Below are 19,477 nucleotides of genomic sequence, written 5' to 3' on the forward strand. Positions count from 1 at the left end.
AAACTAAGGCACAGGAAGTTAAGTGAACTGCTCAGAAACTTAGCTACTCAGTGGGAGAGGCTCAAATGAAGAAGTCTGACATGTGGGTCCTTTCTTGAGTCTAAAACTAGCTAGAGATGTCTTCCATATTTATTATTTTCTTCCAAACCTACCTTCTCACCTCCCTCTCCCATCTTGTACCAATCCCTTCCCATCAAATCCTTTCATTAGGTTTACTGGTAGAAAACTATAAACAGTGGATGAGTTTAGGTATGTCTAGTGCTAGCACATCTAGAGAGGTGCCTATGTCTTGTGTGCCATCAAGATTCAAGGAGACCGCAACAGGCCAGTAAATTCCCAGGATGCACATCTTGAGGTGGTAGATTAGATGCCTGACCCCTTTCCTTAAGTCCTTGTTTTCTGCCCTATTATCTGTTTCTTCAGTGGCTGGCTTTAGCTCCCCTATCTCCACAGTGACTTGGTTCTCGCTGACATCTGGGACATTGTCCTTATCTCACATGTGATTTCATTTTTACCCATGGCTGCTTCACAGAATGTTTCAATATCCTTGTCCTTGCCCTGTCATACGTGTGTGTGTGTGTGTGTGTGTGTGTGTGTGTGTGTGTGTAAGATTAATAGGAACTCAGAGCTAATAGGCACTGAGTGGGTTTGTAAGAAACCTGGGCGCCAAGCCACCAAGAATTTAGGGCCCTTGGAGCTGTCCAAAGCTGTCAGGAGAAAGCCCCATTCACTGGATACAAGGTAGGCTGAAAGGAACACTGGGAAGAAAACCTTTTTACTTCCCTTTCCACAAATTCTGTGAGAAGTTGATAAAGAAAGCAATTCCTATCTCATTTGCAGTGGAACACAACATTCTTGAAGGAAGAATAATGTTGAAACTATTGGTTTTCAAAGGAAGGAACAATCGAAATGTCAACATTTGGGAGTTTTATTTAAGTCATGTTAGTAAGTACTGTCTAACTGTCTGATGTCTCCTTTTGTTATGAATTTTGGCTTGGAATGGAACCAGCGTTGAAGTTTAATTTAACCATGCTTCCCACATAGAAAGGCTTGTTCTCCTATCTCATTTCCTTCACAGCACTGGGGCCTTTGCTGCTTGTTAGGTCTACTCTGATCTTAATGGAGGTCACAAGCGATTGCCCACAGCCATAAACAGAGAAGAGATGCTCACATTCATTCAGTCGTTCAATTTGTCTGATGTTTCTTTTCATGTCTATTGGATTCCTAAAGCATAGCCATCATTGTGCCTCCTCCTTGAGTTAATGAACAAAACCCAGACATTAAAGATATATCATAGGGCTGGAGAGATGGCTCAGCAGTTAAGAGCATTGCCTGCTCTTCCAAAGGTCCTTAGTTCAATTCCCAGCAAAAACCATCTGTAATGAGGTCTGGTGCCGTCTTCTGGCCTTCAGGCATACATGCAGAAAGAATATTGTATACATAATAAATAAATATTTTAAAAAATAAAGATATATCATATTCTCCTTCCTTCCTCCCATCCCTCTGCTCCTCATCCCTCACCCTTATTCTTTCTTATTTTCTTTTGGCCTTTAGTTAAAGATACTGAATCTCTTATAATAAGTTTCACACATCACCACTTATAAGAGTAAAGTTTCTATAGTTATTAGAAAAGATTGTCATGTGATTCTGGTCATGATGCAAGCAGAGTCCTGACATGGCAGTCAAGACCAGGGGCCTGGGCTGTGGATGTAGCTCAGTGCCCAATGTTTGCTTATCACATGCAAGGCAGTGGATTGGGCCCCCAAGCACTGCAAAAAAGAGAAGAGTAGGGGTTGGAGGAAGTTGTCACTGTCGTGTCAGGCAAGTCATATCCTTCTCCTGAGAATCATTCTCTTGCACTTGTCTTAGAGATAAAGCTGGAAAAATGAGCTAATTCTTCCATCCAAATTCTAACCAGACCTGACCCTGTTTAGTTCCTAAAATCAGACCAGGCGTGCTCAGGGCAGCATAGCTGTACAAAACGAGCTAATTCTCCATAATTCTTTGGCGTCTTTTTCATTTAAAGCACCATGTGAGCATAGCGGTATTAGTAAGACAGTCGTGACTGTTAGCTTGTAGTAATCAAGCTTGAATGGCATTGAACATGCATTTAAAGATTAAAATCTAATGAGTCTCTCTTCTAATAAGGGGGTATAATGGCAATGCACGTATTGCAGTTCTGACCAATGTTTTCCCCAGTAAAGTTAAATTCATCTACCCCAAATTGCACAGGTATAAAATCTTTCCATTTGGAAATAGTACCTAAAATTTTATTAGTTCCTGGAAGAATTTGTGTTTTGGTTAGAAGAACAAAATGTTTTCCATTTACTTGCCATCCTTTTCACAAGCACAGATTCGTTTGCCCTCGGTGTCCTGGTCTTTGTTGTTACAATTAAGTCACATGACATAATTCCTGCACATTAGCATTTTGATTTGTCCAATTCACCCCAACAGCTCCTGCCATCTCCACTGGCAGGTTATGATGTGTGGAGTCTGTTTTCTTTTTTATCAGCTATTGGTGGGCTTTTCAACTTAAAATATTTTATTTTTCAATTTTAGAGATTTTGCTTTTTTATAGTTTCTCTCAGTCTGACTTTGGTTCTCTCTCATGATTGGATTATGGACACAGCGATAGTGGCTTCTCTGGTTACTTTGGCTAAAAACCTGTCAAAAACAATTTAAGGAAGTAGAGATTTATTGGGGCTGATAGTTTCGGGGGACACAGTCTATCAAGACAGGGCAGCACAGCCCCGGGGCAGGTGGCCATCTTGTCACATTACGTCAGCAGTCAGGAAACAGCAAGGTAACAGGGAGTGAAGCAGATTATAAAATTTTAAAACCCATCCTCAGTGATCCACTTCCTCCAACAAGGCTCCTCCTCTTAAAGGTTCTACCAACCTCCCACACAGGGCCACCAACTGGGGACCAAATGTTCACACACATGGTCCTACCGGAGACATTTCACATTCAAATCACATCAAACATCTCTGTCAAACTCTGCCATTTCTTACTTGGTGCTTTAGTTACTGCCGCGCACCGCGGCCCCGGTCTGCGCTCTATGCGCTAGACCCCAGTTCGCGAGCTTCGGGCAAGGGGCTGGAGTTGAGAATACACACGCAGAGACAGACCTGCACGCAGACCTTCAATCACTGGCACCAAAATCCCTTCTTTAATAGCACCATGGAGGCTTAAATACCCTGCAGTCAATGGCCAACCGGTGAAAATCCTATCCTCTGATCCTCTAGGTAAAGCACAACTTTTAGTAACCTCATTAGAAGGCTCTAGACAGGGAAGAGCAGCTGAAGGCCAGGACTCATCAGTCCCAACAAGTTACCATCTTTTTTCCCTTCATAAATTTCCTGCTTTGGAGGGAGTTTTTCTTCCCTGAGATTTTCATTGAGATATTAGTTGACCCAAAATAGTTCTGTCATGCACTGGCTTTTCAATCATAGTTTTAATATCTCAGTGTCCTGTGTTGTCAATTATCACATCATCAGAACATTTGGATCCGTGCTTGTTTCCAGTGCTGTCAATCAAATAGTCGATTGCTTCTACTGAATTTTAAAGATTTCAAATCATGCACCTTTAATCCCAGCACTCGGGAGGCCAATGCAGGTGTGACTTCAAGGCCAGCCAAGAGCTACCTAGTGAGACCCCATCTCAAATAAAAAAAAAAAAAAAAAAAAAAAAAAAAAAAAAAAAAAAAAAAAAAAAAAAAAAAAAGGAAAATACATTCCAATCCCCCTGGATTTCTAACTGAGAAGAAAGGTTAATTTTGGCTTTCAATTTGGTGGTTTAAATCCAGAGTCTAAGTCTCCTGCTCTAAAACCTGTGGTGGCGAGTGCAAGCTAGAGGTAAGCTTCTTATCTCAGGGTGTCCAGGAGGCAAGGAAGGGCTCCCACAATCCCACAGTCCCTTCAAGTGCACACCACAGTGGCCTAATTCCCTTCCGTCAGCCTTACTTCTCAGAGGTTCCATCAGCTCCTAGTAGCTGCACAGCGAAGTGGCCAATTTTTACCATGGGAGCCTGGGAGAATGTTCTAAGTGTCTTATTCTTAGATTCGTTTTTATTGTTTTAAAATTGCTCTGATTAATGTCCCAGTGAATGCTTGCCTCTTCCATTAATCTGACCAAGGTAAGCTGTGTGACTTTGCTACTTGGGGAGCATCTAAACTGTTGAAGTATAAAATAATAATTAGAGCATGGCTTTATGTGGGAGGAAGAATATCCTAGTGGTCAGAAAAACATGTAGGAAGGCAGAGACAGCTCCTAAAAATTGTCATTGTAAGTCCAAACCATAAAACAAAAGACAGACTTTCATGAGTCACCTAAAAATTGCTCATTGTGATTTCAGGATATTTGAAGAGATGTTGGAACTGCAGTGAGTTCTTTAGTTTCACTGTATGTGTGTATACATGTGTGTGTACATATGTGTGTGTGCACATGCATGTTTGAGTGTGTGTATATGTGTATGAATAAGTGTACATATGTGGTGCATATGTGTGTACATACATGTGTGAGTTTGTGTGTGCATACTTGTGTGTGAATGTGTGTGTGCTCATGTATGTACATATGTGTGTGTGTTTGTATACTTGTGTGTATGTGACATATGTGTCATGGTGTAAGTGTACAGGCCAGAGATCAATCTTGGATGTTGGGGATCACACTTCATTTTGAAACGGGGTCTCCTGCTAGCCTCTGTGTGTCAGGTGAGCTGGCCCATAGCTTCCAGGGAGTCTCCTGTCTCTACCTCTCATCTTACGGTGGGAGCACTGGAACTGTGATGTGAGATGCTGTGTTTGACTTGAGTTGGGTTCTGGGATTTCAAACTCAGGCTGCTAGGCTTGTGTGATGAATACTTTGTCCACTGAACCATCTCCGTTGACCAGGATCCACTCTTTCCACAACTGGGGTGTTAACTGATACTTTCCACATTTCCTCCTCTCCCTTACTGAATGTATTGAAAGCAGAGATGTGTAATCATCGAGACACTTACTCTTCAGTGTTCCCCGTTAGCCTTCAAGCCAATGAATTCCATATGCTGTGAAGTAAACTGATTAAGCCATACTGGGTAACAAAAATGAAGCTTATAGGAACAGACCGACTGTGGCCCTTTTCTGAAGAGAAGATGGATTAATAAGATAGAGTCTGCCACAGACCTGACTCTCGGGAAACATCTGAAATACTTTCCAGAAAACTATAATGACTTATGAACCACACACTGATACATGTTGGTTCAAACGCCAGTGACAAATGTGTTTTTGTAATGCTATTTGGGACCCAAATATATGTGAAAAAACACACGTTAGAAACAGGGGAGTGAAGGACAGAGAATTTTGAATATTACTGTAGGATTAACAGGGGCACAGGGTCAGGCACACAGGTGCGCGCGCGCACACACACACACACACACGCACATGCACGCACGCACGCGCGCGCGCGCACACACACACACACACACACACACGGTGGTACTACAGGATTTCTCACCCTTGGGACTGACACTGAGGGCAGGTGACTCTTGTTTTGGGATTAGTCTATACGCTTTGTAGAATAATTAGCAACAGCCATACCATCTCCCTACTGGATGCTACTGGCAGTTATAAACCAGGAAATGTCCCCAGGCACTGCAATATGTCTGCCAGAGATGTTTAATAAAAAAGAAATGATATTATTATGTATCACTTGAGCTCCACACTCAGTTCTGTGTTTCATGATCTTACCTTCTCATGGGTTTCCCTAGTACTGAGATGAGAACTCCTCCTTTCTACTCTCTCTCAGAATGGACCACGTCCTGATCATTGTCAAATATACATTGCCCTGCTCTGTGGAAAAATTTATATGTTGAAATTCTGACACTGAAGGTGATGATCTTAGAAGACAGCACCTTTAGGAAGTTATTATATCATGAATATGAAGCCATCGTGAATAAAATTAGTGACCCCAGATGGGATTACATACTTGTAGTCACCACACACAGGAAGCTGAAGCAGGAGGATTGTGAGTTTGAAGCCAGCATGGCCAACCTTGTCAGACAAGACAGAGACAAGAAAGACAGACCTGAGAGCAGCTCGCTATCCCATTCACAATGTAAGGACAAAACAAGGACATCTGTGATAGAGGAAGCAGACCCTCAACTGATGAATCCACGGATAACTGGATCTTGAGCCATTCAGCATCTGAAGCTGTAAAACAGAAAACTCGGTGTTTACACTGTCTAGCTTGTAGTGCTTTGTGTGGGCAGCCTGCATTAACCGAGAGCACCTAACAAGCCTGATCCTACTCAGTCAACTTACACCTTTTATCTTGACTTTAACTGAGAACAGAATTCTGATACACATTGTTCAGTAAACTTTTGCCAAAGGAAAGTCACTGTTTCTATGTAACATAATCCTCTTGGGAATCTATAAGTATCTATAGAGGAGGTAGCCAGAGGTTCACCTACAACCTATGGGCTCCAAATGCAAATTATTCAGGTTAAATTGCAAGGTGTAGTAGCTGCAAGTAGCAAAACGTGAAAATGTTTAAGCAGTGTGGACTGTAATATTCAAACGGGAATGTCTCCATGGACCCTGTGGACTCAGGTGCCTCAGTGATCTGGGGCTAGAGTAGACCTAACAAGAACAGATGGGAAACTCTTAAACTAATAAACAGTACATAGAAGCTGTCTGGAGCTCCTGCACTACGGGACAGTATGCAAGCTGGCAACTAAGCTAGAGACTCAAAAACACACACACACAGAGACAGAGACACAGGGACACTGCTCATCCTTTATACAAGAATGCCAAGTTTATTGTGCTCCAGGGAACCATATATAGGGATCCTTAACTGATAGCCATGCCCCAGCTCCCGGGATCTTTCAGGTGCAGACCTCACCAGAACCCACTCCCCAGCCATCAGGGTCTCGTGCTCAGAGCAGTTGCAGGCACAGGTAAACAAGTGGTTTTTCTCAGTTCACTCCAGCAGGCAAAGGATCTGAGGCAGGCAAAGAAAGTCAAGGGTCCACGAGTCTGCAGCCCCCAACAATGACAACTAGTCTTCAGCTAAGATTCAAACACTGTATGAGGGGCAGGCAATATCTCAGAGAGTTCCAATAGTTTCTAGACAGGATAAGGAGGATTTGACTGGAGCCAGGTGCTACAGCCAAAATCTGGGCCAGACCCCAAAGGCACCTTCATTCTTTTACAAAATAAGAGAATGCCCTACCTTCAGTGATTGTCATTTTATTGCTGTCAAAAAATTTATATTATATATATATATATATATATATATATATACACATATATATGCCACTTAAGGTTGAATCACATCCCCTAAAAAGATACACTAAAGATTTTACCCCTGTACCGCAGAATGTCACCTTTGTTGAGAATAATGTTGCAGCTCTAAGTAGTTAAAATAAGGTATCTGTGGCAGGACTGCTCCATCGCATATGACTGGTGTCCTGATCAGAAAACAAGCCCAGTAAAAGGATAGCGTGTGACAGGAAAGGCAGAATGAAGGGCTGCAGCCACAAGCCAAGAGCTCCTGGAATCCAGGCAGAGGGAAGAAAGGTTCTCCCAGTTTTCAGAGGAAGCATGGCTCTCCTCACACCCCTGAGTCTGGACTTCTCTTTAGTAGTTTGACTCAGATTGGTTTAGTCTGGTATGATCTAGTCTGGACTATTTTGGTCTGGCAATGCTGAGAACTGAACATCCCAGGGCCTTATACAAACCGGGCAAGTGTACCACTATTGCCTCACTCCCAGCCCTATCTTGGACCGCTAACTGAGACAGGAAGCTTCTACTGGTTTAAGCTACTCGGGCATGGTAGCCCTGTGGAGAGCAAGACTATCACCAAGGACAAGTGCTGTCATTCACCTGTGTATATGTAGTAGAAGCTGTGCCTCTGAGCCCCGTGTCCCCTCCACGCAGACTCAGGTCTCGGGTCTCTACGTGGGTGTCATGGATGATCGCAGCGCACCATGCCCGTCTGTTCTCTATGCGCTACCATACAGTCTGCGAGCTTCGGACAAGGGGAGATTGAAAGACACACAGACAGAGGGACAGACTTCTAGTCACTGGTAAGAAGCTATTTAATAGCACCACGGAGGCTTATATACCCAACAGTCAGGTGGTCCAACAGGTGAAAACCTTATCCTCTGATCCTCAAGGACAAGGCAACACGTTCTCGTGAAGCAGAGCTGGTAAACAACTTTGACACAGCTTTCAGTAACTCAAATCAGAGGGAAAGTAAAGATCTCTAGCAGGGAAGAGCAGCTGGAGGCCAGGACTCCAAATGGTCCCAACAGATGATGACCTGTGCTGATATTCAAATTCCACTGTGCCTGGTGGCTCCTCCCCTGGGATCTATCACCCTTCCACGGCTCTTCTTTCAAGACAGCTAAAAGCTAAGGACCACACACCTTTGCTTTCAGAGTGAAAATCGGAAGAAAGACTAAGCTGTCCCACTCTTGGAGGACATCTCAGGATGCTCCCGGAAGAAAAACTAAGCTATCCCACTCTCAGAGGACATCTGTCAGGGTGCTCCTTCCCCACCGATCCTTTTCATCCTTGTCTCAAGGAGACAGGAGGCATGCTTTGCGTTTTCCCTAGTGAGAGGTCAGGTTCATGGTGTAAATCACATCTCTGAATATCCCAGCAGCGTCCTTATGCGTGCAGTGTTTTGTGTTCCTGGTAATCATGATTCTGACAAGGAAATGTGTCAGCAAGATGGCCTCCTCATTAGCACTGAGTATCTGAGGGCAGAACCGCTTAGTTCACTACATACATGGAAGTCTGCTCTTTGAAGAGAATTGACTTTAATACATTTAAACGGCCTTGAATCAGAATGAACTAGTGCTGTCAATGCATTTGGGATGGCAAGGCTTCAAGACATGACTGTAGATTATATATACCATATTCTGATTAAAACAACTGGACACATTCAGCTGTTGGGCTGGGTTTTGGTTCCCCCACCACCACCACCTTTTGGTTTTACCAACATGACAGTGTTGGTAGCATTGGAACCATTCTAGGTTCTATCCCATTAAGACCTGGATAATTATGGTTGGAATTAAGAACTATTAAGTAAAGGGCAAGAAGAGGCTAAATCTAAACTCTACGATGAATATGGTAGGTGGGGAAGTGAAGACAATGGAAAGAGCAGATGGACGAAATAAGGGAAACATCAGCCAGTTGGTTTCCTACTGGGACAGGTGTCATGGTGAATGAGACATTCTTTTAGAAATTGCAAAATTTTATTACCATTATCCCAAAATAATGAGAAGAGAGTGTGTACTATTTCTAGCTCACCATCCAGATAGCCAGAGGGAATGGGGTTTTCGTGCTGATCTGGGCGACTTGAGAAGCCATAGTCTTGCCAGGATGTACAGAGCCTCCTCTGCATAAACACGGGCGAATCTTTTTTCTTCTTTTAGGGTAGGGGACAAAGCAGCATCATGAGAGCCTTCACCACCCCAGCCTCATGCAAATACCTGGCTTCCCTAAGTCTCCACTGTAGTCAGTAAGCCTGTGGGTGCCGGTGCTTGAGGATGCCCGATTGCCAGTGGGAGCAGGGTCTGGGAGTGGAGACTGACTGGTGTCTGCTTGCCCTCCTAGGAGCTGAGGTGACGTACATGAACATGACTGCCTACAACAAGGGCCGGCTGCAATCGTCCTTCTGGATTGTGGACAAGCAGCACGTGTACATCGGCAGCGCGGGTTTGGACTGGCGGTCCCTTGGACAGGTAATTGTCTCATTATAGCTAAACTCAACAGCTGTGGCCATCGAGATGCCTGCCTCCGGAGAGCACTCAGACACCTATGGCATTTTTTTTTTTAATTTGGCATGACAAGGACAGCAGCAAGGGGCTAGTAATTCTCTGTGGCTCATGGGAAAAGTTGGCATCATAGGGGATAACTGGGAGATCGTATTAGTACAGCTGTGTGCCTCTCGGATGCCACTCTTTCCTCTGTCTTCTTAAACTACTCTCTCTCCTGCCCACTCTCTCCACCTGGTTCTCATTCTGTATAGTGAGACAGAAAAGCATGCTCGGCTACAGAACTGGCAAGCATGTTCAGGTACAGAACAGACAAGCACACTAAGGTATACACGAAATGAGCAGTGTGCAAAACACAAGCCAGCAACCCAACTGTTTTCCTCCGCACTGAAGAGATAGCATACAGCTAAAAGAAAACTTACCAGGTTTGTTATTGCCACATTAAGGACGAAGACGTCCTCTTGGAATAGTAATGAGCAAGAACAAGCCCAAACTTGAATTCTCCACTTTTCTTCCTGTGCCGCCCATCTGTCTGAAGTCTGTGCTTACTAGCCTGTCTGTAGTTTGTCTGTTGTGTGTCTGGCCTGTCCCTCTCACCTGTCTGTTGTGCTTGTGTGTTGTACTGCTGGGTCTGTCCTGTGTATCTGCATGTGTGTTTGTCTGTCTGTCTGTCACGTCTATCTGTCTTACCTGTCGCTAGCAAAGGGCTTTGCTCTGTGTTTGCTGAGCAGCACGGAAAACAGACGGGAAAGGAGTGAGAGATCCTTCACAGAAATCTTTAACAGAGTTTTACTGGGAAAGAAATTGTTTTACTGACCCAGAATGGCTGTTATCAGTCCACGGCTATGTACTGCCTCCAGCATTTATGGTGGATACTGGTTTTGTTTCAGGTTGCTTTCGGCCTATTGGCTGCTTTCAACAAATGATTACCACAACAAATGCATACACATATATATTATTCTGGGTCAGGGCAAGTAAGAGTCTACAAATGAAGATTAATAGCATTTAGCTTAGGCTGTAAAATCAGATTACAAGGGAAATCCAAGGCATAATAAAGCTGTTCACATCTTTTTCTTAAAGGCAGGTTAAACTTAAATAAGTCAAGTACACAGTAGGATAGTTTATGCCAAGCTTAAGAGATCTCGAGGCATTTTATAAATGTGGCTGAAAATCTGACAAAAGCTCACTCTCCTCCAAGGCAAGAGGTATTTTCACACTTCAACCTCATCACAACGAAGGCGTTCTTTGTAGTTTCAGATTTATAAGTCAGCTACAGTCAGTAATCTGGTTGGACTACTGTTGCCAGTATGACAGTCTCGCACCCCAGCTATAGATGAGAACATTAAGAGAAAATGCCACAGCTCCTGGAGAGGAAGTCAGTGTCAAAGAAAACATTGCTTATTTTATATCCATTCAGGAAATTAAAAAGTGCTGTCTAAACAATTAAAATTGTTCTGGGAAGGTTAGAGGAGAAGGATGGGTGTATTGATGGGAATGATTAAGCCATATGATGTTCCCCATATGGGCTTTCTTATGGAAATGTGTGTCCTTCTGCTGGTTGTAAATTTGATAGCAAGTTAAACTCCTTGTAGATCAGAAATGTGGGCCAAGGCAGGAGAAGGTTTTCCAAAAGGTAACCACTTACATGCCAGACACTGTGCCTTTGAATATTCTTAAAATCTCAGTTTTATTCTTAATTGTGTGTGAGAGTCTGTGTGTGTGTGTGTGTGTGTGTGTGTGTGTGTGTGTGTGTGTGTGTGTGGCAGTGTGTGGAGGTATCTAAATGAGTGTAGGTGTCCTAAGTCCAGGAACATTGAATCCCTCAGAACCAACATTACAGACAGATGTGAAATGCCAGATGTGGGTGCTGGAAACCAAACTTGGGTCCTCTGTAAAAGCACTGTATGGTCTTAACCACTGAGCAGGCTCTCCAGTCTCTGCAACTACTTCTTCATTTGTCATAACAATCTAATGGTAGATATTTTCTCTGTCTTCTTTTTGTGGTAATCCCAGAAAAAAAATAAATAAAAAGATCCAGTTCTGAAGGGAAACATGAATAAATTAATCTCACATTAGCTCCAAATAGGGTATAATAAGGGGTTCTTTATTTAAAGGGGAACTCACAGATTACAACATTACAACGAGGAACAAGAATGGAATCCAGCATCCAGGTGTGTGTGTGGAAGGGGGGGATTAGAAAGAGAGCAGGCTGGCCATTGGCTGAAGGCGGTTCCCCATCACCTCCCCCTTTTGTCTAAATAAGAAAGTTCCAAACCCAATATAAAACTATATACAATAAGAAAAGGTATCAAGTATAAAAATTAGAATTACAACCAGCATAAACAATATTAAGCAAGAGACACATGCTCCATCACCATTCCTGCCCTTCCTCATCCAAAATAATAAATAATAATAAATAATAAAATACCAGGTTAGGGTCACTCTCACAGTCTTAGATTAGCTGTTACATCAGCCAAATCCACATCTTGCATTTCCTTCTTAGTGATTTGGAGCATTCATATCAATCAGCCAAAGTCACACTTGTTTTTGTGTGGGGGGGGTGGGGGTGGTGTTTGTTTTGTTTTTTGTCTTGAGGCTGCTAAACAAAAGTCTTAATCTTGTTCCTATGCTCTTAGTCATCTTCCCCATGTTCCACCTGGAGCAAGCTGCACTCTCCTGGTGGAGGTGGAGAGGAGACAGCATCTGGAAAGCAGGAGGGGTTTAGGATTCTGTCACATGACCATTTACTATCCCTGAAGTTTCCCTGTACCAACTGCCACTCACCCAGGACTTCTTCCTCATTTGCATCTAGCCCTTCCTCCTCTTCTCCACACCTGAGCACAAACACTGCCTCCTGCCTGGCCCATCTTTCCCACACCGCCCTCAGTTTGGGTGTCACGTTACTGTATGTGAGGGGACCAATAAAGAAACTACCAACATGGCTGGTTCATGATTGGGGAAGGTTTTTACTGTGGATCAGAGAGAGAAAGTATCTGAAGGCATCTGCAAGAGTCGAGAGTAGAGGAAAAAAAGAAGAGGACTGGACATGGCTGGGGTTATCTGTGTGAGAATGGAGCGTAGTTGGGAGAGACAGCAAGGAAGGGAAATGGTGAGAATAGCAAGGGTGGGGTAAAAACCTTGCCTATGAAGAAAGCAGGACCTGAGGTTAGAAGGGCCAGGAGGCTGGCGTGGCAGCTTGAATGTATAGATGGTACTTATGAATAGGAACTGGGGGAGCCTGGAGGCAGGCATGAACTTTGATATACTGACAGGTGCTACAGGTATATGTCAGTGAAGAGCCATGTGTCCCTTTTAAGCATAGGCAAGGGACACATAGCTTTTGGTAGAGGGGAACCTGTTTCACAGGCTCCCGAAGAACCATGGCTGTTCTCTAGCAGCCAGACCTCCTGCTACAGCTGGAACTGAGCCTAGACTGACATTTCCAGACATACGCTCTTCCTAAACCTAACAGTTACTCTACACGACGTCACCATCCTTGAGTGTTCCTCTTAAACAAAATGAACCTTTCAAGAGTCAAGTTCAGCTTATGCCATCAACTTTCCATTCTGTGAATTTTTCTAGGGAAATCCACTATTGCTAATAATGATCTTCTTTAATCTATGCCAAGTGAAAGAAACGAAAGAGCTGCTCTTTCAGCTTCCATGCGTTGTGGGCCCCCTCTGCCTGGTTTCTAGCTAAGCACAGGAAGAAAAGAACTGGTGCCATTTTCGCCATTTTCTTGCTTGTAAATAATTCTGCCTTCCCCTCATTCATAATTCTGCCATCTCCTTATTCTACAAAGGAAGAGAAGACATATGGAGGCTTGAGGTCATGTGACCTTCTAGGAGCTGGTGAAGTTGAAATTCAAACCTATACCCTTTAATGCTGAACTTTTCACTTTTATTTGACCTTCAATTTCTAAAAATAAGCTACACTTAGCAAAAGAAAATAATTTTTCCATTACTTTGTTGGGGTGAGAAAAATCAACAACACAATTCTTTCTGAATTCCTGTTCACTTCCAACCAATAGCAAGGCCTTGGTGATGTGGTGGCCATGGAATGACATCTAACTGTAATTCGTGACTGTAGCTCTGCAAACTCCCTGCATCACTGGGTTGAATTTCAAAGACCAGGAGGCTGTGTGTGTGTGTGTGTGTGTGTGTGTGTGTGTGTGTGTGTGTTTACTGTTGTATTCCTCACCTCCTATTGTTCCTTCAAGGACCTCCTTAGGGTTTCTGCCCACATGGAGTCCTTAGAGAAGAAAGAGAACACCCCTCCATCCTTCCCTCTTCCTGAGCACCTCCAGACCCCAGGGAGGAATGGAAAACTGCCGCAGGAACAAAGGGAACAAAAGACCAGCCAGAGAGGGAAGCTGAAAAGCAAGCTCACAGCAGTCTCCAAATGCTCTGGAGGCGGGAAGCCAAAATGGGAGAAGCTGGGGAGGGAAATATGAAAATCGGGCCTTTAGAAAAAGTTACATGTATAATCTTTGAACAAACCTTCTTAGCTCTGAGTTGAAAGGTGGGATTCAATAGGTCCATTGACATCAAGAACTCGGCAAGTCTGGAGAAGAGAGAGATTAAAATAGCGTTCTTTAATGCGATTGCAACAAACAAGAATAGGCTGATTTAAACCCTGAGTGTGAACACATTTTCATTTTAGCCACTTTTTTTGTGGAAGGAATTAAAAGGTACATGTGTAGATAAGTCGGCTCTTCGGCGGGAGAAGGTAGGAACAGTGAAAGCTGGGCCCCAGTGAGGAAGATCCCAAAACTTAAGCAACCTGCCCAGACCTTCTACAGCATGGGCAGGGAACCATGTGACCTACACAGACCTTCTGCAGCATAGGCAGGGAACCACATGACCTAACTAGACTTTATACAGCATGGGCAGGGAACCACGTGGCCAGCCCAGGATCTATGTGATAGGTCGGATTTTAAGGTCTTGGAGCTAGAAATCAATCTAACAGTGACTTATTTTTTAAGGTGTATATTATAGCATGTTATTTCAAGGTCTTGGCCTTGGTCATTGTTGGGGAACGGACTCTTACACCTAAGCTTGAGAAAGTATAGGTTTTCTTTAACAGTCTCTTAACTGTGGGATTCCATAGAGCCTGCGATATGCAAACGTACTCTGAGAGGGTGGGGAGGCACAGCACTCATCACCCCTGGTTGACTCTGAAACACTCTTCATGATTAATTTTATAGGTCCTTGGGGCCTACGCATAGGAACACTGAGGCAGGATCCAGCTTTGGAGGCTGCAAGGTCATTTACCTCTGACCTACAGAAAGCTGACCTCTGTAACTGTAGGGGTTTCATAACCCCAAATTCCAGCAACTAAAAATCAAAAAGAGTCATTAAAAATCACTTCTAAATTCATTATAAGGAGAGTGCCCCCATGGTCATTATTCCATAAACAGCACAGCATAGAGCCAGCTACCTATACAGCCTTTCCAGAGCATTCTCAGTGCACTGGGGACTGCTAGTAAACTCTGGGAGAATAGGAGTTGGACTGTATAAACACTGTGGCATTTCATGTGAGGGACCTGAGCATCTGTGGACTCTCGTATCTCACAAGAACTCACCTCTCCCCTTAGTTCTGCTTCTCTGTAGAACTCTGACTGATAGAGATGGTTAATAAGAACTGGGAAAAATATTTGATGGGAGAGAGCTGGCAGAGTGGTGTCCCTGAGACTAGTGGGCCATGAGGGACAAGCCAGAGTGAGTAGGTAGCACGGTTCCCAGCACCTGGAACTGGGCCACTAGGAGAGGACAACATTGTCAACAAAGACAGTCTGTCATCAGAGGGTAGTCAGATGTCCAGTGGACTGCTGGAAAAGAAAAATCAGTGAGGAGATGTGTTGAAGGAGGAGCGGGGGCCTGCTTTTCATCCGGGCCGCCCAGCTAGCTTACACCGAAATAATCACACAGAAATTGTATTATTTAAATTACTGCCTGGCCCATTATTTCTAGCCTCTTATTGGCTAACTCTCCCATATTAGTTTAACCCATTTCTAATAATCTGTATATCACCATGAGGTTGTGGCTTACCGGGAAAGATTCCAACCAGCGTCTGTCTCAGGCAGGAGAATCATGGCATCTGCCACTCTGCCTTTTTCCTCCCAGAATTCTGTTCTATCTACTCCAGCCACCTAAGTGCTTGGCCCTATCAAAAGGCCAAGGCAGTTTCTTTATTCAACCAATGAAAGCAACACAAATACAGGACCTCCTACACCAGAGATGGACGGGTGCGGCTGTTTATAGCGGGAACACTTACTGACCCCAAAGATGCTGTTGTCTCCATCAATGACCATATGATGGACATTGACATCAGGCACAGTCCTTTACCAAGTCCCATCACTGCCTTCAGATGGCCCTGTGGCCTGGAATTAAGGAAAAAGTCACTAAGACCTAAGCAGTCTTTGAGCTCCTCTTTTGTGTATTTCACAGTGTATATGAGTATGTAGTGTATATGTGTGTACACATGTATACACGTGTGTGTGTGTCCGAGGACAGAGGTCAGCTGCAAGTGTTGTTTGTTAGAATGGTATCCACCACCACCAACCACCCCCTGGAGACAAGGTCTCCCACTTTTATCTGGAGTTGGCCAGTTAGACTAGTCCTGAGAATCCACCTATCTCTGCTTTTCCTGCACTAGGATTACAAGCACATGCTACCATTGCTGGCTTTCTATAAAGCGGATTCCGAATGATTAGAGATGGCACTGGGGTCCTTCGCGGCTACACAGCATGCAGTTCACTGACTGATCCATCTTCCTAGCCCTTGAGTCTGCTTTCTTCCCTTTTTGTACTCATTCAAAGAGGTCAGAGGCAGAGTGCTAAAGCCCCATTGAGTTTGCAGTGGGCAAGAGTCATGGTGCAGGCCGCTCTGCCTTTCCTATTTGGTGCTAGTGCTGAGCTGATGTTTTTCTTAAAATTTACAGGCTTCTGGAGGCGTGCTTTAGCTCCTAGGGAAGGGGTGCACCTGCAATTCGGGGAACTAGTTTATCAAAACCAAAATGTAAATGAAAAGGCAAAAGGCAATTCAACTGCAAATACAGCAGGGAATAATTAATACTCCTTAGAAAACATTTAACAAAGGAAAGCAAATAATTAACTCTTCCTTATTGGTTTAGAACTTACCTGTGCAGCTGAGAAAGGCCGGGTTTTTTTTGTTTGCATGTACATTGTAAAGTGAATGAGGAGGTGGAAATTCCTGCTTTTAATACAATATATGTATTAGGAGACTGGGTTTTCAATAACAAAGGCATGCAAATTTTCTGCAATTTCTATAGTGGCAATTCTGAAAGTAATATTATTCAAAGCACCATAAATAAATCTTTTCTTCTCAGCTCCTATGGGAACCATTCTTATAAAGTCATTGAATTGTCTCCTGCCTACATTTTTGTGGTGACACAGAGGAACAGGAGATCATTTTTGCCTTTCTCCTGCCCTTCCTTGCAAAAGGAACAGTCACAGCATTGTTTCTGAGTAAAATTTATTTCTGAGTTTGTCTTCAATGTCATGTCCACCTTCGCTTTCTCCATCTGTTCTAAATAGCAGGTCACCTGAGGTCTCCTAATATGGCTTGTCTTGAGATGTCTGTCCTGGTTATTTTTTTTTAATTATGTTGTTCACTATTATTTTGTGCGGGATGGATCATGTGTGCCATGGTGTGTGTGTGTGTGTGTGTGTGTGTGTGTGTGTGTGTGCGCGTGCGCGCGTGCGGGCGCACATGCTTACATGCATGTGTCTGTCTGTCTATCTAGGTCAGAGGTCAACTTCATGTGATCAGTTCTCTTCTTCCATCTTTCATGGGTTCCTGGGATGGATCTTGGTTCCTTGGGTTTGTGCTGTCAGGCAGCAAGAACCTTTACCTGCAGGGCCATCTTGTTGCCCCTTGATCATTTTTCCCCTAGATACATTCCACTGGGTTAAAGGTTCTCCTACATTATGAGTAAGAGACTTGCCTTCAAGCCAGATTCAAAACCCCTCTCTCTGTGGACTTGTGCCTCTCATCAGCCAAGCTCTGGGCTGTTGCTAGGTTTCCCACTCACCAGTCCCACTGTTCACGTTGGTTGTTTCCTAAGCTGCCATTCTTTAGTGAAATGCAGAGATTGAAGTCAGAATGGAAACTGACATCTTTTTCTTGTTCTTGTAACTCTATGGCCCCGGGCGAGTTGTGCCACCTCCTTGAGCTTTTGTTTTATTATCTCTACAGCTGAACTAACAATAATGCTCCATGAAGTTGCTAGGGAACCAAATGAGTTTTTCCTGGCAGCACACCTGAAGCAGGAGGACTGTTAATAAACTGTGGTCATTGAGCAGATGCCAAGGAAACAGAGTTGTCTAGGCCAACAAGGAATGTCGGTATTAATGCCTGTTTCATGTCACCAATGATGGTGCCACTGATCTCTCTCACAAACACAACAGCCTTTTTAACAGCATAAATTGGGGAGCAATGGCACCATAGGGGCATGACCCACTGTGATTCACTGAAGGCTTTAATGTCCTGCCAGAGAGCTTTGTCTTTTAGTTACTATCAAAGGCAATGCCCAGATGATTAAGCAAAGTGAAACAAATAGAGAAAATAGAGCTGAAACCAGAGTTTGGGGAAGGTAGACTTGAGTTTTCACATGAGTCAGGCCAGTGCTCACAGGAAATTGAGGGGGAGGGAGTGTGGTTGCAATGGAGGAAAGTTTCAAGTGGGCTCTGGATGTAGAGGGTGTGTTGTATACACTTTGTTGTTCTTATGTCGGAAGCAAAGACAGAAGCGAAGGAAAGGAGAAGTCACTGCTCAGGCTCAACACACTGTGCTGATTGCTAAAAGCGCTGGCACCTGGCAAGGACTGCAGCAGCCCGTAGAGCCCTGACTGGCTGCTACCAGTTGTAGGTCAGAGTTCCAACTTTACATGTGGCCTGGCTCTTTTCCAGACATCTATTCAAGATCAGAGGATGGGTGACAGCGGCCTCTTAAGTGGTCACCCCACCCACTGGCTCCCTATAAATTGGTTTTTCGGTCCCTGGGTATGTAGGAACCCATACTGAGAACCACCATAGACGTCCCCTGAATGTGCTTAATGATATGAAATCCCTGTGTTCCCTCAGTGCTTGGTACATTGATGTGGGAGGTGATGTGTGCTGTGACTATGTTTTATTGCCATTGGTTAATAAAGAAGCTGCTTTCAGCCAATGACTTAACAGAGTAAAGTCAGGCTGAAAGAGATATATATATAGAGAGAGAGAGAGAGTAGGCAGAGTCAGGAAAAATCCATGTAGCAGCCTGCAGGAGACAGATGCCGTCCCAGGAGCACACCAGAACCTTGTTGGTAAGCCACAGCCACGTGGCGATACACAGATTAATAGAAATGGGTTAATTTAAAACATGAGTTAGCCAGAAATATGCATAAGCTATTGACCAAACAGTATTCCAAATAGTATAGTTTCTGTGTGATTATTTCAAGTCAGGGCAGTTGGGAAATGAACTAACGGCCTCTGCTAACAGCACATACTGAGTGTTAAAGTGTGTTACTGAATGCATGCATGCCTTAACAAAATAAATAGATTGTCTTTAGTTATCTAATAAGGCTTAGGGCAGAACACTGAATTAAGATTGGAAATTTCAGGGAAAAAAATGTTTCCATCAATAGAAACAAGAATCTTGTGACACACACACTCCCAAATAAACTGTCCAGCATCTGCAAGATAGGCTTGTAGGA

At 43.8% G+C, this 19,477-nt stretch overlaps 1 protein-coding gene across 1 annotated transcript in view; it reads left to right on the forward strand.

The window, feature by feature from the left end:
- The window catches only part of Pld5 (phospholipase D family member 5), a 326,043-nt gene that overhangs the window by 228,546 nt on the left and 78,020 nt on the right, over window positions 1-19,477 (forward strand). Inside the window, exon 5 of the mRNA XM_038349747.1 lies at window positions 9,600-9,727. Coding sequence (XP_038205675.1) covers window positions 9,600-9,727 — 128 coding nt within the window. The remainder of the gene's footprint in view (window positions 1-9,599; window positions 9,728-19,477) is intronic.

Source organism: Arvicola amphibius, chromosome 12 (genome assembly GCF_903992535.2).
Source record: "Arvicola amphibius chromosome 12, mArvAmp1.2, whole genome shotgun sequence".
NCBI classification, from domain to species: Eukaryota; Metazoa; Chordata; class Mammalia; order Rodentia; family Cricetidae; genus Arvicola; species Arvicola amphibius.